General features: G+C 44.4%; 2 protein-coding genes across 3 annotated transcripts; one reads left to right on the top strand and one right to left on the bottom strand.

Annotated features, from left to right (window-relative positions):
• The first annotated feature begins 53 nt into the window (after nt 1–53).
• On the top strand, nt 54–23,263 carry CRYZL1 (crystallin zeta like 1). 2 transcript variants are annotated; one of them, XM_073584624.1, is made up of 13 exons: nt 54–356; nt 3,978–4,049; nt 4,146–4,223; nt 5,020–5,092; nt 6,807–6,851; nt 7,981–8,049; nt 11,602–11,735; nt 14,057–14,168; nt 14,454–14,552; nt 15,225–15,343; nt 17,296–17,408; nt 20,156–20,194; nt 23,033–23,263. In XM_073584624.1, the coding sequence occupies exons 2-13, from the start codon at nt 3,984–3,986 to the stop codon at nt 23,130–23,132; spliced, it is 1,047 nt and encodes a 348-aa protein (XP_073440725.1). In that variant the 5' UTR covers nt 54–356; nt 3,978–3,983; the 3' UTR covers nt 23,133–23,263. The 2 variants fall into 2 exon arrangements, with proteins under 2 accessions (XP_073440725.1, XP_073440724.1); XM_073584623.1 differs by lacking the exon at nt 54–356 and adding an exon at nt 2,989–3,183.
• On the bottom strand, nt 11,943–13,282 carry LOC141097297 (uncharacterized). Its single transcript, XM_073584356.1, has 2 exons — nt 13,265–13,282; nt 11,943–12,542 (listed from the first exon to the last, which is right to left on the bottom strand). The coding sequence occupies exons 1-2, from the start codon at nt 13,280–13,282 to the stop codon at nt 11,943–11,945; spliced, it is 618 nt and encodes a 205-aa protein (XP_073440457.1).
• Nucleotides 23,264–23,840: the final 577 nt, after the last annotated feature.

The following is a 23,840-nucleotide window of genomic DNA, read 5'->3' as shown; positions in this document are numbered from 1 at the left end:
CAAGCTAATGACGTCATCAGCGGGGAGCCCGAAGCACGTGATTGCGACAGCGGCTCTACAGCGGCCATTTGTAATCCGGGCAGGAAATCTTTCTTCCCGTCCTGACCCTTTACGCGATACCGAGGAAGGAGCCAGAGTCTCCGGAGTGATATATTACAGTACATGACTGACATTACCACTTTGGTTGTTTTTTTTATCAGTGTCGGGGTACGGACTGAGACCGCTACTTCTTATCTGAGTGTTAAAAATACGTTTTCACCTGCCACTTATTCCCGGATATTACAGTAAGCGAAGGAAATCCTATCGTGATTGGAAGAATTTTACCACGAGAACGGGCTGCTACGAACAGACTTAAGGTATTTGACCCTTGCCAGAAAGTAAAATGGCCGCTGGAGGGGCGGTGCGTGCCGGTCACGTGATGCGTGACGTGACAGCTCTAGCTGCTGTTTGTGCAGATGTTGCCCCGCCCTCTCTTGTCCCGTTATCCCTGACAACCCCGCCTTAGGCTGAAAAATAAATGGTTGCCATGGGCGACGGACACCCAAAAACTAATGCTGACAGTATGTTTTATGTTCATTTTTTAGACTTCCACATTTGTGTTCTCTCATTTGGAAGTTATCGCTTTATCCATTGGGGATAACGTCCCGATCGCTGGGGGTCCGACCCCCGGGACCCCCGGAGATCCCAAGTACTGATGATCCCCGTGTGAATGGAGCGGTGGTCGATCTGCAGCTCCATTCACTCTTACTGAACCGCCAGAGATAGTCGGGCAGAGGTGGGGGTACCGGGGCTTGTGATACTGTAATGTTTGCAGCCTAATGTGTAATTAAAGGGGTTGTCCAGGCGATGAGGGTTCAGGTCTGCAGTCAGTCTGTGTGACTGCTTGTAAAGCCTCACCGCACACGGTGCACGCTGACATGCAGTCACGTGCCGACCAGACGTGCGCACCCTCGCTCAATACAGGTGAATTGAGCCGGTCCAGACACGTCTAGTCAGAATGTGTCCGAAAGTATGCACGCCTCGTACCTGCAGTCGGGTGACCTCTCGCTCGCAAAGAATCCTGCTAGAGTGAGGAGTCACAAGTCTTCAGTCACATAGAGGGACTGCAGACTAGAGCCCCAAGCCCGGACAACCCCTTTAAGGGTCCCTGAAGAGGCCCACAAGCAGGACTTCATTGGAGTAGTAACATGGCAGACAGATTCCTATAACAACCTATCGTCACCCTGCAAATGGAGGGGGGAACAATAAGAGTCGAAAGTGCCACTCCGATCCTTTTCTAAACCCCCTAGAGGAAGCTTCCAGGGTTGACAGTGGCATCTAAATGGTTATATTATTGTGATCAGAACCAGTTCCAATCACATATGTCGTCTGTACAGCACAGCTGACACCTGCACTCCATGGATTGCGTCCCCTCCGTATAGTGATGAGCGAGCGTGCTCAGGTGCTAATCAAGAACCATGGGCGTGCTCGAGAAATATGTTCGAGTCCCAACGGCCGTCGCATGTCTCACGGCTGTTCGGCAGCCGCAACACATGCAGGGATTTCCTGTCTGTTAGGTACCCCCTGTCTAACAGCTGCAAAAAATGCAGCCGAGGGGACTCAAACAAATATTTAGAGGGCACCGAAGTCACTCAGCACCCGAGCATGCTCAGATAACACCTCATCCAAGAACGCTCGCTCATCTCTAGTGGGCACGCTTCATGTCGCCAAGGGGTTAAAAGGGGTGAAAATGCACAGAAGTCTGCACACCGCAGAATTTATGTGAATGAGACGTGTCCAAACAACATCGACCTGTCTGATACCGTCATCCACATCAGATTCCAGACTGGGGAATCCGCCACATTTCTATCCTGTATGAACGTAAGCTCATGGATCACAGCGTACGGCTGCAATTCACACCCCCCCCCCCACGCGCTTAAGGATTTTGAATACTCTTGCTATTAATATCAATGGAAAGTTCACTTTGTGAGCAGTTTGTTAATCCTGCTCTTCCAATAAGGGTTTTAAAAATGTCCCTCGGGAAAAGAAAAAATATATATATATATATATCTATATAATGTGACATGGCATTTCTTTGGAATCCTCTCCACATTTGTCACTGTTAATTAAAAAGGATGCAAAACATCCTGTCAAACATGGCTGTCAAACAGGAGACATGCAGCCGCGGTGGGCTCGAACATATTATTCGAGCGAGCACGCCAAAGACACTCGGTTAGTACATGAGCATGCTTATATAACACCTGATCCGAGCACACTTGTGCGTTTTCATAGACAGAGAGAAAAACCCTTCATCTGAACAAGGCTATTGAATAACATGGATCAGTGTCCCGTACGGTGAAAAAACACCCGGCCCGGGTCCGACGTATGCGCTCGTCTGCAGGAGCCATTACTCTCTTATTTGTGCTCGAGTGTGTGAATCGGACCGGTGCTGTCCGGTTTTTTTGCCGGATTGCCAACACACAGCGCCCAACAGTTGTTTTTTTTTCCATTGAGCAAAGAATTGCACCACGCGCTGCCTTTGTGCCTATATCTGATGGGAATTTAATTTTTGCGTACAGGAAAAAAAAAACCTCTCGATACACGGAAGGCAATTGTGTGAACGGTGGTCCGCCACACGGCTGACATGCGGTGCATAGATCTCCCCGAACACGCGCCCTTACGGCACTGCAGCGGCGATCCTGTCTCGTTCTGCCCAAATTTCTTCTAAAATTTTTTTTTTTATATATATATATATATATATATATATATATATATAAATATCTAACTTTAAAAAAAAGCCTTCCATGGTACGTCCTATAAAGAACGCCCGCTTGGTGATCATTTTTTTTATTACTAACGCGATAAAGAAAAATATTGAAAAAATATCCACCAATAATAAAGAATAAAATTAAAAAAAAAAAAAGTCAAACCTGGATCAGTTTCTATTGGCTGCTGTGACACTTGATGCCTGCAGTGACCATGGAGGGTTAATGGCTGCTCTCCGCCCTCGCCGCTCCTCCTCTTCCACTTTCCTCCAGACCCATGCAGCAGCAAAAAAAAATAGAAATTTCATTTCTCCAGCGGAGAGGCCGCAGCGGCTGACGAGGGCTCCTGTATTCTGCGCCTTGTCCTGCTGACACAGCAGCTTTGTTTCCGCATTCTAGATCTCTGTCGCCCTGGAATCCTGAGATCTGATCCCGCCGGGTATTTACACCGCGCTCCATGCGTTTCCGGAGTCTTATTAATGTCGCTCGCATCTAAAAAAAAATCTCCTTTTTTTTTTTTTTTTTTTTTTTTACAGTGGTGGCTCAGTCTATGAAGATGGGTTTTGCCACAATGTAAAAAAAAATGGAATATTTCACAAATGTCTAGATTGCAGATTGTCGCAATAGTTTGCTGCAAGCTGCTAGAAATTGCTTCCAGCGTTTTTCTGTTTTGTCCTTTTATTCACAGGATTTGTCCACTTTTTGGTTGCGTTTTGCATGTATTTTTGTCCCCCCCCCCCCCCAAAAAAAAAAAAAAATCAAAAAAATCAAAATCAATTATGTATTTGGGTTTTCATTTAAAATTTTGCACTGTTTGCCTTCCACAGCCCGTATGTTGCTGAATGGGTTAACGGAGAATCTATCAGTGAGCTCAGTCTGGTGGGAGAGTTTGTAAATTTTTATTTATTTTTTTTATTTTTTTTTCATCTTGATTTATGACCACGCAGGTGAATGCGCAGGGAAACGGCCTGCAAAAAAGAGTGCGGAATTTTAAAGGGAATCTGTCCCGTTAGAAAAGGCTATTAACCTGCTGATCTAGGGTATAAAGGGGAAGGAGTTTGGCCGGCAGCCACCGCTTGGCACGTAGTGAGTGGCAGCTGTCAGAGCGCGCCACCAATTTAACTGCTGCGCTGCGGAGCCGGCTGTCGGTCTTGGGGGTCCTGTGATTGTCTATGGAGATGCAGCAGGGACCCCCACATCTCTTTTATCTGGCTCATCCTCTCTTTGCTCCAGGTCGTGATGAAAGGGCTGTACTACAGAATCGTCGCCTCGCGGGATGAGGAGACGTTTGTGTTTCAGGAAAGTGTAAGGATTCTCTTGTTTCTGGAATATCCATTATTTATTATTTTATTTTTTTACCTGTTCACTTCTATAATGTCAGTATTTCTTTATATTCCTCAGGATCCTGCGCCTTCACCCAGTGACTATCATGTGAAACTACAAGTGAAAGCCTGCGCCCTGACCCCCATCAATACGAAGGTATCCGTCCAGTGCATTCCTAGTAAAGCCCCCCATACACACTGGTTGGCTGAATGTTAGTTCGGCTAATGATTTGGTCAGCAGCTATCTCCCCCCATTCTCTCGCTCACTTTGTCACATTATCCTGTGTTCTGCATGAGAGAACCGCTGCCCTGACATCTCCTCCTCCTGTACAATGACTGATAGCACCTCTATATACAGTAGATAACACAGGATCCACCATTCACAATAGGTGATGTCACAGCTCACCTTCTCCTCCTCCTGTACAATGACTGATAGCACCTCTATATACAGTAGATCACACATGATCCACCATTCACAATAGGTGATGTCACAGCTCACCTCCTCCACCTCTTCATGTACAATGACAGATAACACCTCTGTATACAGTAGCCACACAGGATCCACCATTCACAATAGGTGATGTCACAGCTCTCCTCCTCCTCCTCTTGTAGAATAACCTTTTCCCAGATTACAATATGTTCGAATACTGCTACATCATACAAACACATCGGGTCCGGTTCAGTTTATTGCTGCTAATATCCATGTGAAGGTCATGAAGTTGGAGTCTAATATTCGGCCTGGTGACTAGCGACATTTATTTTTACTTTTAAAAATAGTGATATGTAAAAACTGTAAAAAATAAATCCCACTGACATATAAACCTGATTTACAGACCAGGCGGATTTTTGGCGACTCGCCCCCTCAGTTTCCCCAGGTGGATATTTGCAGATATGCCTTGTGTTGTAGTTCCTGTATACGTGAAGTCATGGGATGTTTTTCCCCCCATATTCAGCTCCTTTCAGCATTACATCAGAGCACAGACTGTGTCCCAGTGGGGAGAGATGTCGCCGGAGTGATCCTGGAAGGTGAGTGCGGGTGATTATCACATCACGGTGCATTGGGTACAGTGGATTCTTTGAGTTTTGTACTTTTTCTTTTCCCCCCGAGTCACAGTAGTTGTAGTCCATTGCTTTACTCATTTCTCTGCAGTCTTTCTCCATCATCCCTTTTTTCCAGCCTCGTGGTACACCCGTTCCTGGGAGTTACTACATTGGCTCTTCCTGCAATAATTGCCCTAGTGGGGTCACCGGATTTTCCCTCTAGGCCGCAAGTTCTTCTGACAAAGTCTATCAAGGAACGTTGAGCTTCCTGTGTACCGACCAGCGCCCCACCCAACCGGTTGTCCTAACCCAGGCCAACCCCGGTACCATACTGTGCCGTTATGGTTGGCAGTGATGGCCCGGCTCACTCGTGTCGTCCTGTAACCTTAGGCAGACTTCTCTGGTTAACGTCTCCTCATGGATCTTCAGTGCTTGACCGACGGTGGGTGTCTCCTAGGCCCGAGGAAGAGTGGGCTGGGTCCCTGCTCTTGGCAGTCGTCGTCTGGGCTCTAGGACTTGAGATTCTGATCTTGACCGGCACAGTCTTTGTCCACGGTCTTGACCGGCGCAGGTCAGGCCTTCGGGTCTTGACTGGTGTAGTCACGTCTTTGGATTTTGTCCGGGCCTTGTCTGATGGCGGCCAGCATTCTGCTGTCACACACTCTCTGCTGAGGCCTGTCACACTGGCTTCAGTGTCGTCTCTGGTCCACGACCGCACTGCTCCTGTCATTGGCGCCAAATCCCCCCACGGTTTGGAGCGCAGGGAACGCCGTCACCCAAGGCACCTGACCGGATCCCGCACATTAACTTGTTCCCCCTGCAACTCTTCTGGTGCTGGTTGGTTCCACATGGTTTCGTCCAGCCAGCGAATGGCAGTCTTTCCTCACTAATGCCACATCACGAAGTGGCTCTTCAGTATTATCGCCTCCTCTTACTCGCATGTACGGCCTCCGCTCCATTCATTGTCTATGGGACTGCCGATAATGGCTCTCGGTTATTTCCGGTCCAAAAGCCAATAATCAGAGGATGTGCACCTCTTCTCATTGTTGGCATTGCAGAGCCCCGTTGTTTTGATTTTTGGGGGGGGGGAATAATGAGCTGACTCTTTAGGGGAAAGAGACATAAGGTAGATGTGAGTGGTAATCTCCATTTGGTCTGAAGCGTTTCAGAAACTGCTGAACCATTTGTTTATCTGATTTAGAAAGCCCAATACCCTATCGCAGAGTCCTAAGTTTAAGGGGGGATTTAGCACCCCCGTCTGTCACTACAGCGGACACCATCTACAAAGAGTGTGTTTTATGTTATAAGATCATGCACATGTGGGTATTACATCATTTTAGTTGAAATTGTGTAATGCTTCTTTTCTCCTGCGGGTGAGCTGTAGGGAAATAAGAAGGTAATTTCAGAGAATTGCCCAGGGGCCAAATAGAGGAACACTCTATCCTCCGCATAGTAGGAGGCCAGCTAATAAAAATGTGTTTAAAAACGACGATCGCTGTAAACTTTAATCTGGCAGTGCAGAAAGTGACAGCGAATGGCACCAGACACTGTCCGCTACTGGTCAGCAGCTGGGACGTATTCTTCATCAGGTGTTGGGGAATACAACATGAGCAACACTAAAAGTGCACAACACTCCTCTTAGACGTCCCAAACGTATCCCTGATATTAAAGGCTTTTTTTTTTTCTTTTTTTACTCTAGTGGGACCTAAAGTATCCTTCTTTAAGCCAGACGATGAAGTTGTTGGTGAGTGTCCGAATTATGCCGAAAAGCAGCCTAATGAGCGTTGTGTCTGGTTCATGGATCGCTGGTCTGAAGTTGATTCATTTTGATTGAAAAAAATCTTACGGTTTCTGTATGCAGCTCCTGTGCAAAACTATGTGTCTCCATGGTTATTAACTTCAAACACACCCTGTGCAGTCTGATCCTGGAGTCATGTGTTACTGCACTCGCTCGGCTTAAAAGTTGTCCGGCCACAGAAAACCCTGTTTCAGATGGAAATTACATAAGCTAATATTCTCATGAAAGTCCCGCCGATGGCCGCATTTCTGTTGGAGTATACAATAGCTGCAGGCTTAGTTTCCTCTGCATACCTTGAGTGGACAGAAGAGGGCGCTTTTGGTATGCAGTGGGGAGCCAGCTGCCACTTGGTGAGCCGTCAACAGAGCGGAAGAGAAGCCACTGCTCTGTCAACGTGACATGTACGGAAGCTGCTGGCAGGAGCGGTCAGTGACAGCTCTGTGCCGACAGAGATCAGCGCCGGGCACAGCAGGCAGGTCATTAGAAATGACCTGCCAATTAGTTTTTTAGGAGTTTAGTTAAAAAAAATATATATTTTTTATTTATTTTTTTGTTTTGTTTAATTTTGTTCATTTTTTCATCGGTCATGCTCCACTGCAAGAGATGTTACTCCAGCCAGGGACTGGAATGTGCTTCCATCGTAATTTATGGCATAAATTATGATGAATTTGACCTATTTCACCCCTACTCCTCTCACTTTTCTAAAAGTTGTCAAAGATGGCCAGGACTGGAGTCAAATCTCCAAAATTTTAATTTATTTTTTAATTTTTTTTGCCCAAATTCACAAAAACGTTTATGCCAGAAATCTGCTTGATAAATCGAGATGATATTCTTTTCATCAGAAACTAAATGACTGTTTTTTGGCACTGTTGCGATTTCCGGGTTCCGGCGTCATTTTCCAACATCTCCATACGAGCATTTTTTTTTTTAGACATTTTTGTCTTCATTCTTGGCGAATGCCAACGTCATGGTGGATCTTTCCGGGGGATGATCAGATGTGGGTTAGTTATGACCCAACTCAGATGTGACTATATAAACGCAAGGAAATTAAGTTTATTACTATTTTATCTTCCAGGGATTTTGCCTCTTGATTTTGAGGAGTCCGGCCTTTGTGACGTCATCTGGGTGCATGAGCATCATTTAAGTAAGGAAAAGATTCTAATTTTCTTTATATTTTTTGCAAAGTCTTAAACAGAACCAGTCATAAAAAAAAAAAGCCAAAACGGTATTTACTTGAAACCATAGTGGTGATCTGCAGGTAAATATAATCTGGTGTCTAATTGTAAGTGCAGGTGCAGGGAGAAAATGTTATATTCTCCCTGCAGCCGCTTGGGGCTGTGGACAGTCAGCTCTCAGTGCACAATGAGTCACTGTAATGATTCTTTCCTGACATCCTTCTCTGTACACTCCTCTTTTTAGCAAGTGGGCATGGTCCACAAGGAGACCCCCATAGAGAAGATTTGAGGACCACTCCCACTTGACTAAAAACACTAGATTTTTATACATGGAAGAAGAGGCCATATCTCAAGAACGGAGAGGTGCAGTAATAAAAGAAAAACAACGCCGAATTCAGGAGAACGGCGGCATTTACACCAGGTTAAAAAAAAAATGTGGTTATGATAAGTAACTGACCACCTTCTTTAACACCCTGGTCATTTAAAATGATTTGTTGGTAATCTTGATAGCCCACCCTAGCTATATTCCTTGCAAGACCTATCCAGCGGCCACAGATTCAATGTAGAATGTCAAAAGCTACTAAAGTTTTTGTTTAAAAAAAATAAATAAATAAAAAATTGTAATTTATTGGATCACCTAGAAAGCAAATCTATGGAGGCGATCTCACCGGTCACAGCGCTGTTTTTTTGTCACTTTTTTTTGTTGTTTTCGCTCATCCTTCCCGTGTCAGCACTGTCTGTTCTCTCTGTCATCTGCTGCTGTATCCTGTGCTTCCTGTTCCAGGACCCCCGTCCTTCTCAGGCTTTCCTGTCCAGGGTCATCTCGGTCGTTCCCAGACATGAATTCCTTCATCTGCATTGTATTAAAAGGCGTGGATCGCACCACGTACTTCTGCGGTCAACCTTATGAGCCAAAATACCGTGTTTTAAAGTGGTTATCCAGAACTAGAAAAGCATAGCCACTTTCTTCCAACACATACAGCGCCCCGCCTTTCTACAGGTCACCCATGGTATTGCAGCTCGCCCTTAACTACTTTGATGGAGCTTAAATGCAATACCGACTCAACCTGTAGACAGGTGTGGCGCTGTTTTTGGAAAGCGGATATGTTTTGTTTTTAAATCCTGGATAACCCCTTTAACAATTTTTTTTTTTCTTTTTAGCACGCAATCTACAATATGAGTTAGGACGGAGCGTGCAGCTGCATGTATTTCTATGCAGCCGCACACCCCGGTCCTGAGTGCCGGCGGCAGTGCCGGGTATTGATGCGAGAAACTTGCGTGAGTTTCTTGCATTGCACACGCAAGTGTGACCGCGGCCTTAGTGAGAGATTTTTTTTTTTCCGTATGCGGCACTTCTGCCGGTCGGGTAGTTCCCTGCGCAGGGCAGTAGTGTTGTGTCTGAGTGTACAATCTGTGATAGTGGAGGCCGATGTGCACACAGGATCATGTACAGAATCACCCGACTGCTGCTGGAAAACTTCCTGACCTTTCTGATCCAACATAAAGCATTATTCTCGCTTTGATGGGGAAGTGCCGTAACCAAGGATTTATGGCCAATGCCAAAAAAAAAAATTAAAATATTGGCAGATGCCCAAGAGAGGATTATGAGACACTCGAGGAAATCGACCCAAGTTATGATCCCAGTAGGCACACGTCAGCAGAACACCGTGTACTGAAATCTGTGTGTCAGCAGTGCAAGAGTTAAAGGCAGGTGAACAGAGGTATATGACAAGGGGCTACTGGATATGAGGGGGGAAGTAGCTGCTAAGTGGAGAAACGGGATATTTCTCTGATACTACAGTGCCATACGAAAGTATTCGGCCCCCTGGAACTTTTCAACCTTTTCCCACATATCATGCTTCAAACATAAAGATACCAAATGTAAATTTTTGGTGAAGAATCAACAACAAGTGGGACACAATTGTGAAGTTGAACGAAATTTATTGGTTATTTTAAATTTTTGTGGAAATTCAAAAACTGATAAGTGGGGCGTATAATATTATTCGGCCCTTTTAACGTAATACTTTGTTGCGCCACCTTTTGCTGTGATTACAGCTGCAGTCTCTTGGGGGATGTCTCTATCAGTTTTGTACATCGAGAGACTGAAATTCGTGCCCATTCTTCCTTGGCAAACAGCTCGAGCTCAGTGAGGTTTGATGGAGATCGTTTGTGAACAGCAGATTTCAGCTCTTTCCACAGATTCTCGATTGGATTCAGGTCTGGACTTTGACTTGGCCATTCTAACACCTGGATACGTTTATTTGTGAACCATTCCATTGTAGATTTTGCTTTATGTTTGAGATCATTGTCTTGTTGGAAGACAAATCTCCATCCCAGTCTCAGGTCTTTTGCAGACTCCAACAGGTTTTCTTCAAGAATGGTCCTGTATTTGGCTCCATCCATCTTCTCATCAATTTTATCCATCTTCCCTGTCCCTGCTGAAGAAAAGCAGGCCCAACCCATGATGCTGCCACCACCATGTTTGACAGTGGGGATGGTGTGTTCAGGGTGATGAGCTGTGTTGCCTTTATGCCAAACATATCATTTGGCATTGTTGCCAAAAAGTTTGATTTTGGTTTCATCTGACCAGAGCACCTTCATCCACATGTTTGGTGTGTCTCCCAGGTGGCTTGTTACAAACTTTAAACGACACTTTTTATGGATATCTTTGAGAAATGGCTTTCTTCTTGCCACTCTTCCATAAAGGCCAGATTTGTGCAGTGTACGACTGATTATTTTCCTATGGACAGGCTGTCCCACCTCAGCTGTAGATCTCTGCAGTTCATCCAGGCTGATCATGGGCCTCTTGGCTGCATCTCTGATCAGTCTTCTCCTTGTTTGAGATGAAAGTTTAGAGGGACGGCCGGGTCTTGGTAGATTTGCAGTGCTATGATACTCCTTCCATTTCAATATGATCGCTTGCACAGTGCTCCTTGGGATGTTCAAAGTTTTGGAAATCAATTTGAATCCAAATCTAGCTTTAAACTTCTCCACAACAGCATCATGGACCTGCCTGATGTGTTCCTTGGTCTTCATGATGCTCTCTGTGCTTCAAACAGAACCCTGAGACTATCACAGAGCAGGTGCATTTATACGGGGACATGATTTCACACAGGTGGATTATATTTATCATCATTAGTCATTTAGGACAACATTGGATCATTCAGAGATCCACAGTGAACTTCTGGAGTGAGTTTGCTGCACAGAAAGTAAAGGGGCCGAATAATATTATACGCCCCACTTTTCAGTTTTTGAATTTCCACAAAAATTTTAAATAACCAATAAATTTCGTTCAACTTCACAATTGTGTCCCACTTGTTGTTGATTCTTCACCAAATATTTACATTTGGTATCTTTATGTTTGAAGCATGATATGTGGGAAAAGGTTGAAAAGTTCCAGGGAGCCGAAAACTTTCGCAAGGCACTGTATATTACTAAGTCTCTTACATTCGCTTACACTATTTTTGTTTCAAACAATAGCAACCATTTCTCTAATTCCTGTGTCATATTCTCATTACCAGTTCATAAACCGGACAAGGTGAGCTGGGTGGAGGCGGCAGGAACCATACACGATGGATTATGTGTCTATACTGCCCTGTATAGTCTGGCGCACCTGGCACAGGGAAAGTTTGTGCTGATACCCGATGGAGCAAGTGTACGTATCGCTCTGCTTTTATCTTTTATTATTAGTACATTTATGACAAAGGAGAAACGTGGCTACACAGATTAAGATCAGAGGAATCTACCCCTAGCTGCCATCCAGCCCACTCGTAAAGCCGGGCGATAATCTCTTCACCAGTGGTAATGGATTGTTTTGGGTTTTTTGTTTAAAATCTACCATGTGGGCCTTTTTGATTTAGTGCTACTGTATATGGTCCTTACCAAGGGTAATTATGCAGAGTAGCCTAAAGACATGCTCCCCCTTGGCGCCCTGTGAGCCACGCTCCCCCTTGGCGCCCTGTGAGCCACGCTCCCCCTTGGCGCCCTGTGAGCCACGCTCCCCCTTGGCGCCCTGTGAGCCACGCTCCCCCTTGGCGCCCTGTGAGCCACGCTCCCCCTTGGCGCCCTGTGAGCCTCGCTCCCCCTTGGCGCCCTGTGAGCCTCGCTCCCCCTTGGCGCCCTGTGAGCCACGCTCCCCCTTGGCGCCCTGTGAGCCACGCTCCCCCTTGGCGCCCTGTGAGCCTCGCTCCCCCTTGGCGCCCTGTGAGCCACGCTCCCCCTTGGCGCCCTGTGAGCCACGCTCCCCCTTGGCGCCCTGTGAGCCTTGCTCCCCCTTGGCGCCCTGTGAGCCTTGCTCCCCCTTGGCGCCCTGTGAGCCACGCTCCCCCTTGGCGCCCTGTGAGCCACGCTCCCCCTTGGCGCCCTGTGAGCCACGCTCCCCCTTGGCGCCCTGTGGGCCACGCTCCCCCTTGGCGCCCTGTGAGCCACGCTCCTCCTTGGCATCCTGTGAGCCTCCCTCCCCCTTGGCACCCGGTTAGCCACACTCCCCCTTGGCATCCTGTGAGCCACGCTCCTCCTTGGCATCCTGTGAGCCTCCCTCCCCCTTGGCACCCGGTGAGCCACACTCCCCCTTGGCATCCTGTGAACCTCACAGCCTTGGAAGGACCATAAAAAATAACACCAATTAATATAAGAACATATTTCTGGAACCTTGTGAATGATTAAAAAAAACTGAGTATTCAGGGAATCTGCAGGAATAAAATAAAAGAAAAAACGTATCACTTTTAACCTGGTCATAGGTCTTCTTTCATTTACATCAGTATTCCTGAGTCAAGTTGCTTAGTAAGTGTATAATAGTGTTGTTGTTAATTAATTTTATTGCTTTTTAATATTTTGATTCCAAATGTCTTAATGTTCCATTTTATTTTACGTTATGACCTTTTTATAATGCTATATTATAATGAATCAAAGCTCTATAGTAATAGCATAGTATAAATATGGAAAAAAATTGAATAATCAGTGAATAGTAATAGGATACGGTAAATCTATAACTATTTCAATATTACTGATTAATATAGTGTAACCTTAAAATACTAAAAATATAATAAGACTAACAACAGTAACTAGTAACAAAAAAAAAACTAAAGAGATGAACTGGAATATAAGTTGGTGTGCGTGCAGAGTGTCAGTGAGTGCATGTTCACAGTGGCCACTAAACACACAAAACCTGAGATAAAAACGCACTAAGCAAATGGTCACCATGACGTGGTTCTATGGCTTTTACTAGGGGGGGTACCTTATATTATTTTCATGGACCATGGCTGTTTATTTACTGCAGGGTATTTGCTTATTTTGTATTTACCTTCGGTTTTATTAAATAGTAATCGTATAAATTTAAAAATGCCAATGTAATATTTTTAGTGTGCTATCTTTATTATTTTGCATTATTACAGTACTTTCATATACTATTCATTTTTAAGTATATAAATTGTTAGGCTATGTGCACACGCTGCGGTTCCGCAGCGGTTTTGGCCCTGCGGAACCGCAGCAGTTCTGCAGACATGGTACGGTACCATGTAACCCTATGGGTTTTCAAAACTGCAGTGCTCACGCTGCGGTTTTTCCGCGCGGTTTTGCTGTGGTTTTTTTCTGCAGCATGTCAATTGTTTCTGCAGATTCCGCTGCGGTTTCACACCTTTAACATAGTAGAGGTATGAAACCGCAGGGGAAATCCGCAGACCAAAACGCAGCAAAACCACAGGTCACTTTACCTGCGGTTCCGTGGGGAAAAACCCGCAGGTGAATCTGCAGCGTGTGCACATAGCCTAATAACCTGATATAATGATATAATGTAATAAAATTGGGAATAAATTAACAATAATTTGGTGTCTTATTTCATATATTGATATCTTATTTATATTGATTTTTTTTTATTTCACATTTATTTTTATATTATCCTATAGACTTAAGTATTTAAATATTAATGATACTATTTTATAATATACCGTAAATATTATTTTTTTATTTTTTTTCCAGCCGTTTGGCACACTGGCTATTCAGCTGTCCCATCACAGAGGAGCCACGGTGGTCACGACCGCACACAGCGAGAAGGACAAGCAGTATCTGGAGAAAATAAGACCCCCTGTAGGTGAGATCCGCTCGTGTCCTCCTAGGTCTTGCTTTAGAAATATATTTGGGCATTTTTAAGCTTAGGGCCAAACTAGGATCAATATATTTTAGCTTTTCCGGATCTATTGGTTTTCTGAAATTCACTTCCTCCATAAGATACGATCACTGTGTCCCCTATACTTTACACTGCAGCTCTGCATTTCAGACTGGCTGCTTTGTAAAAGACGACTTTCTACCGATGAGACGTAAGAACTCAAGTGATGAGAACCATCCAAAGTAAGCGAATGTGTCGTCTTGTTTCCAGCCCGTGTTATTGACGTGTCTAAAGGCAACGTAAATCTGACCGAGAAAGGCATCGAGGAGACCGGAGGACTGGGGTTTGACATCATCGTCGACGCTGGAGGTCAGTGATACCAGTTATCCCTTCCAGAACCTGATACAGTTCCCGCAGCTGCTCGGATCAGCTCTAAAATCAGTATTTTATTTATGATGTTTGATTTTTTTTTAAAGGGATATTTAAGTTTTATTAAATTATTGTTATTTATGGCATGATAGTGTTTCTTGTTTTTTTTTTTTTTTTTTTTATATTTATGTTTCCAATATTCTTTCTGCAGTTTTTAGCATCTCTCTTTGCTGTCACTGAATAGGATCTTTAAATTATATATTCTCCCAGTGGATTAAAAATTGTGAGGATAAAAAAATATTTAAAAAAAAAACAAAAAAACAAAACAAGACCTGATATAACTTTATTAACAGAAAAAATGTAAATAAAAAAAAAATAGTAAAAGAAAGATTGGGCACTGGTACTCAAAGGCCCACATCATCCTGGAGCCGCTCTGGCCACAGCCACTGTCAGACATATAAGTCATGACTGTGTGCTGCCGACAGGAGGTGCAGATACTGTGTGCATGTATAAGGCAATGGAGCCCCGTGCACATGATGTACATGGGGAAGAGAGCGGCTGCTACCCTGAGAGCAATCCTCCTGGGTGAGTCAGGAAGAAAATGTTCCTGCAAGTGCAGATAATACGTCTGTGTCAGCAGTTGGTAATTGGAGGCAATTCTCTTTTTCCCAGTGATGATGTACAACACCGGAGACTCCATTACTAAACCGTCGCTTCTGCCGCACAAACATGAAATCATCTCTCTTCTCGCTGTCGGAAGCCACTGGGTAACGAGAGAGCAATATCTTCAGGTACAAATTATCACAAGAGATTCTCAGTGCAAATTTTTATATAATATATATATATGAGAGAGAGATATGGATATAAAAAAAAATTGTTAACGGTTTTAGTATTTTTCTGTAGTTGCATGAAGTTGACATTATGGAAAATATTACCAATATGTTGTGTATAGACGTAAGAGATAGATGAATGAAAATATATTAGACAGAGAGGCATAGCTAGAAGCTCCTGGAGACAGTTCAAAATTCACATTATATTGGCGGTCCATGGGAATTTTCAGTGCATGATCATGATCTCTCTGGCATGTAGAGCAATGCATTGCGTAGTTGAGTTGTGCTACATCTCAAATGTCAGAGCCATGAGAATGCCATGAATGTGTCTGGGGGATGCTTTATTAGACAGGGCCATTAGATGCATCTTTTTTATGAATTAGACAGGGTCATTAGTTGCCAATGTTAGTTGATATCGGCGAGTTCTTCAGCCTAGCATAGCTGAGCTGTGCTACAACCTGGCTGTCAGGACCCATGAGGATGCAGTGAGAGTGTCTGGGGATGCTTTATTAGACAGGGCCATTAGATGCATCTTTTTTTTTAATTAGACAGGGTCATTAGTTGCCCATGTTAGTTGATATCGGTGAGTTCTTCAACCTAGCATAGCTGAGCTGTGCTACAACCTGGCTGTCAGGACCCATGAGGATGCAGTGAGAGTGTCTGGGGGATGCTTTATTAGACAGGGTCATTAGATGCATCTTTTTTATGAATTAGACAGGGTCATTAGTTGTCAATGTTAGTTGATATCGGCGAGTTCTTCAGCCTAGCATAGCTGAGCTGTGCTACAACCTGGGTGTCAGGACCCATGAGGATGCAGTGAGAGTGTCTTGGGATGATTTATTAGACAGGGCCATTAGATGCATCTTTTTTATGAATTAGGGTCATTAGTTGCCAATGTTAGTTGATATCGGCGAGTTCTTCAGCCTAGCATAGCTGAGCTGTGCTACAACCTGGGTGTCAGGACCCATGAGGATGCAGTGAGAGTGTCTTGGGATGATTTATTAGACAGGGCCATTAGATGCATCTTTTTTTATGAATTAGGGTCATTAGTTGCCAATGTTAGTTGATATCGGCGAGTTCTTCAGCCTAGCATAGCTGAGCTGTGCTACAGCCTGGCTGTCAGGACCATGAGGATGCAGTGAGAGTGTCTGGGGATGCTTTATTAGACAGGGCCATTAGATGCATCTTTTTTTATGAATTAGACAGGGTCATTAGTTGCCAATGTTAGTTGATATCGGCGAGTTCTGCAGCCTAGCATAGCTGAGCTGTGCTACAGCCTAGCTGTCAGGACCATGAGGATGCCGTGAGAGTGTCTGGGGATGTTTTATTAGATAGGGTCAATTGCTGCAAATGCAGCAGATATCAGTTGGATCTTCAGCATAGCGTAGTCAGGCTGTGCTGCAATCCAACTATCGAATGTTTCGTGATACAGAGTCATTGGGAGCATCTGATCATACACGACCAATAGCATTAAAGCCACTGGAGGACAGATCCAGCAGCTATGGAAGGTAAAGAGAGCCCTGGGGTGGGCTCATCAATGGTGAGGGGGAAGGTGATAGCTGAAGATCAGTGCAGATTTAGTAGTAGGTTGGCACACATAATTCATCATCTTCAGAAAACCGAGACTGCATTGCGATTTTAGGAATAATCCTTCAATGCAATGAAGAAAAGGATAGATGGAAAATTCCAGGTTTCTTTTTTAGAACCTCATCTGTCAAACAACAACCATTCGTAATGTGAAGATAATCCAATCTGTGACCCCTGCATCGCATTGGCCACCAAGCCACATGAGAGATAAAAAACAGTATTATATTGGGGGTCTGACCCCGGACATTTTACAATAAAGGGCCAGGAACTACAAGTTTCATTAGTCCTGTCATTAAGTTTGGTCCGTCTTTTCCATTTGTTTGCAGCTTGATCCACCGGACAGCAATATTCTCTTCCTCAAATGTGCGTCACTCTCATACCTCAATGAGGAAGCCTGGAACCTGTCAAGTTCTCAGCAAGGAAAATATCTTCATATCCTTTATGATGTACAATGATCGATGTTTTCATTATACAGGGTGGGCCATTTATATGGATACACCTAAATAAAATGGGAATGGTTGGTGATATCAATCCCTGTTTGTGGCATATTAGTATATGGGAGGGGGGAAAACTTTTCAGGATGGGTGGTGACCGTGGCGGCCATTTTGAAGTCAGCCAATTTGGATCCAGCTTTATTTTTTCCAATGGGAAGAGGGTCATGTGACACATCAAACCTATTGAGAATTTCAGTGTGTCAAGAGTTGGAGGAGACGGTTGCACTGACAATCCAACGCAATGGGCAGCACGTTGAACACATTTTATAAGTGGCCATAAACTTGTAAATAACTCATGAAAGAATAAAGTTACATTAAAACCAAGCACACCATTGTTTTTCTTGTGAAATTCTCAATAAGTTTGTGTCACATGACCCTTTTCCTATTGAAAAAAATAAAGTTGTATCCAAAATGGCCAACTTCAAAATGGCCGCCATGGTCACCACCCATCTTGAAAAGTTTTCTCCCTCCCATATAATAATGTGCCACAAACAGGAAGTTGATATCACCAACCATTCCCATTTTATTTAGGTGTATCCATATACATGGCCCATCCTGGAGATGTTCTGATTCATGTGTGATAAACCTGAGATTAAAGGGGAGAGGATCCTGCTGCAGAGTTTATAACATTTCCGTGTAGGTGAAGGTAGAAGCTGCTCATATCATCCTGTAGGGGTATGAGAGGTAGTGCAGGGTGTAAGCTTTTCTTGTAAGATTGTCTTAGAAGGTTGGGATGCTGGGAGATCATCTAATTAATTGGGGAAGTGAGTTCCAGAGTATGTGGGAAGCACAGGTACTTCCTGAGATATGGTTCGCTTTTCCCTTTTACAGTGGGGAAAAAAAGTATTTAGTCAGTCAGCAATAGTGCAAGTTCCACCACTTAAAAAGATGAGAGGCGTCTGTAATTTACATCATAGGTAGACCTCAACTATGGGAGACAAACTGAGAAAAAAAAATCCAGAAAATCACATTGTCTGTTTTTGTTTCATTTTATTTGCATATTATGGTGGAAAATAAGTATTTGGTCAGAAACAAAATTTCATCTCAATACTTTGTGATATATCCTTTGTTGGCAATGACAGAGGTCAAACGTTTTCTGTAAGTCTTCACAAGGTTGCCACACACTGTTGTTGGTATGTTGGCCCATTCCTCCATGCAGATCTCCTCTAGAGCAGTGATGTTTTTGGCTTTTCGCTTGGCAACACAGACTTTCAACTCCCTCCAAAGGTTTTCTATAGGGTTGAGATCTGGAGACTGGCTAGGCCACTCCAGGACCTTGAAATGCTTCTTACGAAGCCACTCCTTCGTTGCCCTGGCGGTGTGCTTTGGATCATTGTCATGTTGAAAGACCCAGCCACGTTTCATCTTCAATGCCCTTGCTGATGGAAGGAGGTTTGCACTCAAAATCTCACGATACATGGCCCCATTCATTCTTTCATGTACTCGGATCAGTCGTCCTGGCCCCTTTGCAGAGAAACAGCCCCAAAGCATGATGTTTCCACCACCATGCTTTACAGTAGGTATGGTGTTTGATGGATGCAACTCAGTATTCTTTTTCCTCCAAACACGACAAGTTGTGTTTCTACCAAACAGTTCCAGTTTGGTTTCATCAGACCATAGGACATTCTCCCAAAACTCCTCTGGATCATCCAGATGCTCTCTAGTAAACTTCAGACGGGCCCGGACATGTACAGGCTTAAGCAGTGGGACACGTCTGGCACTGCAGGATCTGAGTCCATGGTGGCGTAGTGTGTTACTTATGGTAGGCCTTGTTACATTGGTCCCAGCTCTCTGCAGTTCATTCACTAGGTCCCCCCCCGCGTGGTTCTGGGATTTTTGCTCACCGTTCTTGTGATCATTCTGACCCCACGGGGTGGGATTTTGCGTGGAGCACCAGATCGAGGGAGATTATCAGTGGTCTTGTATGTCTTCCATTTTCTAATTATTGCTCCCACAGTTGATTTCTTCACTCCAAGCTGGTTGGCTATTGCAGATTCAGTCTTCCCAGCCTGGTGCAGGGCTACAATTTTGTTTCTGGTGTCCTTTGACAGCTCTTTGGTCTTCACCATAGTGGAGTTTGGAGTCAGACTGTTTGAGGGTGTGCACAGGTGTCTTTTTATACTGATAACAAGTTTAAACAGGTGCCATTACTACAGGTAATGAGTGGAGGAAAGAGGAGACTCTTAAAGAAGAAGTTACAGGTCTGTGAGAGCCAGAAATCTTGATTGCTTGTTTCTGACCAAATACTTATTTTCCACCATAATATGCAAATAAAATGAAAAAAAAACAGACAATGTGATTTTCTGGATTTTTTTTTCTCAGTTTGTCTCCCATAGTTGAGGTCTACCTATGATGTAAATTACAGACGCCTCTCATCTTTTTAAGTGGTGGAACTTGCACTATTGCTGACTGACTAAATACTTTTTTTCCCCACTGTATATAAATCTAATATTGTAAACCAACTGAGTGTGGTCCTCAAAAACACGCCCACTTGGCAAACGATACTTGATTTATATACAGGAAAGAGGAATGGAAAGCTGCAGGAACAAAAGAAAACACCGGATTCAGGAGAATAGCGGCATTCGCACCAGCATATTCCTGGCAAGTGACAGGTCCTCTTTGAGGCCTCCACCAAGTTATGTTAATTCTGTACAATATCAAGTGTATCCTTAACTGTATCCTCACATATCCTGAAAGATGTTATGGACAAGTTGGGGGGTGGAATATTCAGGTAAGTAAATTCATTATATAGTCCATTTTTGGTAATATTCTAATGACGTCTATAGAAGAGTTGGGCTTGGATTATATGGTGATAGTTGCAGTCAGTAGCCCTGCAGGAACAGTGCGGCGTAGCTTGAGGATCATCATGGTGTGAGGACCAAAAAACTTCAGAGTGAGCTCCCAACCTGCGTAATGTCTGCTTACAACTACAGAAGCACAACATAACTATAGTGGGCACCTCGGCAGATGGCAATGCTGTTACTGAATAAAAACCATTGTATGAAAACGCCAAGAATAACATTATCACCGGTGCTTGTGCCAGCATATCTAAAGGGGCATATAAGGTCAATGTATTGGGGCACGGACTTCATGGCAAGTGTTGGATCTAGGTGTTTGGGCATGGGGCTGTTAGCTATATCTATAATATAACGGGCTAAGCGTGACGCTGTCCGAAGCCTTTATAGACTGCGCAAGCGCGACGCACCTGCGCAGTCTGGCTCCAGACAGAATGAGGCATCCAGCGGTGAGGAGTCTGTATGGCGCCCGGAGATGGCAGTATGCGTACATACCGTGATCTCAGACGCCATAGTTACATACTTACCTGACCGGGAGGAGCGTTGCCGCGGCGCTTCTCTTCGGCCGGAGACCAGGGCAGGAGTGCGGCCGGAATCGCGCATAGCGCGATCTGGCACCATTTTACTGAAGACACATTTGAAGTGTGTCTTCAGCAATATGGCGCCGGACAGTGCTATGGGCATGCGCGGACTCCTGTGCCAGACTCCTCCCCCGGCCTCCAGCAGAACGTGACAGCGCTGGAGCACAGGAAAGAAGGGTGAGTATAAATGTGTTTTTTTTGTATGTGTGTAGTTTAATAGGGGTGAGGGGGACCATACATATCAGGATAAGGGGAGTGAGGGGACCATGCATGCCAGGAAAGAGGAGAGAGGGGACCATGCATACCAGTATTGGGGGGTGAGGGGACCATGCATACCACGAAAGGGGGGGTGAGGGGACCATACATACCACGAAAGGGGGGGTGAGGGGACCATGAATACCACAAAAGGGGGGTGAGGGGACCATGAATACCACGAAAGGGGGGTGAGGGGACCATGAAGACCACAAAAGGGGGGTGAGGGGACCATGAATACCACGAAAGGGGGGTGAGACGGGACCATGCATACCACGAAAGGGGGGTAAGGGGACCATGAAGACCAGGATTGGGCGGGTGAGGGGACCATACATACCAGGATAGGGATAAGGTGGTACCATGCATACCAGGATTGGGGGGTGAGGGGACCATGCATACCAGGATAGGGATGAGGGGTGCCATGCACACCAGGATGTCACGTGGACCCGTCCTGTGTGACACGACCCGAAGGTCGGTAACTAAAACAAGACACGGCACGTGTAACTGTCCTGTGTGACACGACCCGCAGGCCGGTAACTAAAGCAACAAGACACAGGGGAAGGGGAAACAGTTACAACGGTGGGCCCTGCGATAGGGAACGGGGACGTGGAGACCTCCTGCACTCCCCTGAGTCAGTGTCTCTAACACTCCTAACGTTCCCTATACAGGCTCCTCACCTGTCGCCGAGCCGGAACCTGTCACCCTAGCACACCATACACCTATCCCTTGCTAGGGAGCTGGGTGGTGCAGGCACTGGCCCCACCGCTGTACTAATACACACCAGGGAAAAATACAAACAGGGATAACACCACTTAGCTTTGCTCTGTTGCTATTGCTCCCAGCAACAGAGTCCACCACAGAATGCAGCTTTCCTCCAGAATAGCTGCTACTTCTCCAAGCTTTGTCAGAGCTGCAAGGAACACCTCTCTGTAATTCCTTCCTTCACCAGACTTTACACCAGAGCTCCCCTGAGCTGCTCTCTGTAGTTCCTTCCTTCACCAGTCTTGGTTGGAAATGAGCAATATCACCAAACGTGAGTGAAACCACCTGCTACACCTTTATAAGCAGGACCCAAGGAATCACACCTGCTTTATTATCATGTGCAATAACACTAACCACCACTGGGGGCAAACTAGAACAAAAGACACCACCATGCAATCACCCCAATGGCCACCTGGGGCAAAACCAACTCCAAGCAACAGCTCAAAGGAAAAAAAAGGTTACTTATTCAAAACCTGTCATAATCAAGCATGGCTCATGACACAGGATAGGAGGGGGGCAGCACATACCAGGATGGGAGACCATATACCAATAAAAATGCTTGCCACCCGGGCGTAGAAGGGGTTCATAGCTAGTTACTATATAGGGGTCTTGGTTTTGGAATTGGGGACTCAGCACTAAAGTGCTTCACACATTAGTAAAGCTACCTGCATTCGCCTCTTAGTGGCATTCACTGCATATAGATTTATCCACTTAACAATTCAACACCATGTGCAGGTAGCTTCCCAAAGATATAGAATTTATCAAGCCACGAAAACGGCATTGAATAAGTAAAGCAAATGTTTAAATAGCTGTTAACATAGCAAATTGCATTTTGCAGATGAATTTTGTTTGCAGCCCTTGAGAACCGCAATGGGTTCCAGTTTGACCCCAGATTATGAGATTGTCATCATGTCCAATTAGAAGTTTACAACAATTTATCTACACCTCACCTCCACCACAAAATATATAGACAGATACAGTATATTATTAAATCATTTCTTATAGAATTTTGGAATGAAAATATATTGACATTAAATTTTATATTAATGAAGATGTAGTGGTAGGGAAGTGAAAAAATATTATCTTTTGCTATGTAGCTCTATGATTTCCATATATTTACATATATTTCTCCACTCCTATTTACCTGAAATGTTAAGGGTTTTTTGTTTTTTTTTTCAGGCCATATCTGGATGAACCTGTACCAATGTATGAAGCTAAAGTGTTCATGGAAATGGTTCAAAGAAAAGAAGTAAAGAAACGACTGGTTGTTCAATTATGAGAAAGCTGAATTGGCCACAGAAAGGTTCAAGGGCACATAACATCTTCCACAGTAGCTAAACTAATAGCATTTTGTAAGTTGGTGATATATGTATATGTTCATTTAATAAAATAACAGATGGTTTAAACAAATTGTGTTGCTTTTTACTGGTAAAATGGAGTTTTGTAGCTCTTATACATCTAAGAAATGTGGTTTAAAGTGGATCTGCCATCTCGCTAGGATTTGCTATCCCTATGATCGTTAGAAATCCGACCTTTTACACCCGCTGTAATCCTGAGAATGAAGAGCACAAAGCTCTAGTGTAGCTGTGTTACTTCCTTTTTTTCTGCTCCTGAGCTCCCAGCCACCCTGACTGTACATGGAACTGCAGAAGAGCCTGTTCGAGACGAAATGGTCAGCTGCAGCTCCCGGCAGAGCTAGATAGTCCGGAGCTCATGTATAGGGAAAAGCTGTAAAGGTTTGCAGCACTGAGTCAATGCTGCAGGCCTTGAATTCTCAAAATCAGTGCAGACTCTATAGGCCAGACACACAGAGATCACTACATGGTGGCATATGCTAATGATTGACCATTACTTTATAAGATGGAATTACCCTCTTTAAAAAAAAATGTTTCAAAATAGTTATATTTTCAATCAACTTTTTATGTTAAATATGTCTATGAAATAATTTTTTTTACTTTCATTGGCATTATCTAATTAAATTTTGCAA

The sequence above is a fragment of the Dendrobates tinctorius genome, unplaced genomic scaffold (assembly GCF_039654945.1).
Source record: "Dendrobates tinctorius isolate UK_male_01 unplaced genomic scaffold, ASM3965494v1 ptg000084l, whole genome shotgun sequence".
NCBI classification, from domain to species: Eukaryota; Metazoa; Chordata; class Amphibia; order Anura; family Dendrobatidae; genus Dendrobates; species Dendrobates tinctorius.
Note: the sequence above shows the minus strand (reverse complement) of the source record. Positions and strands in the feature narration are given on the sequence as shown.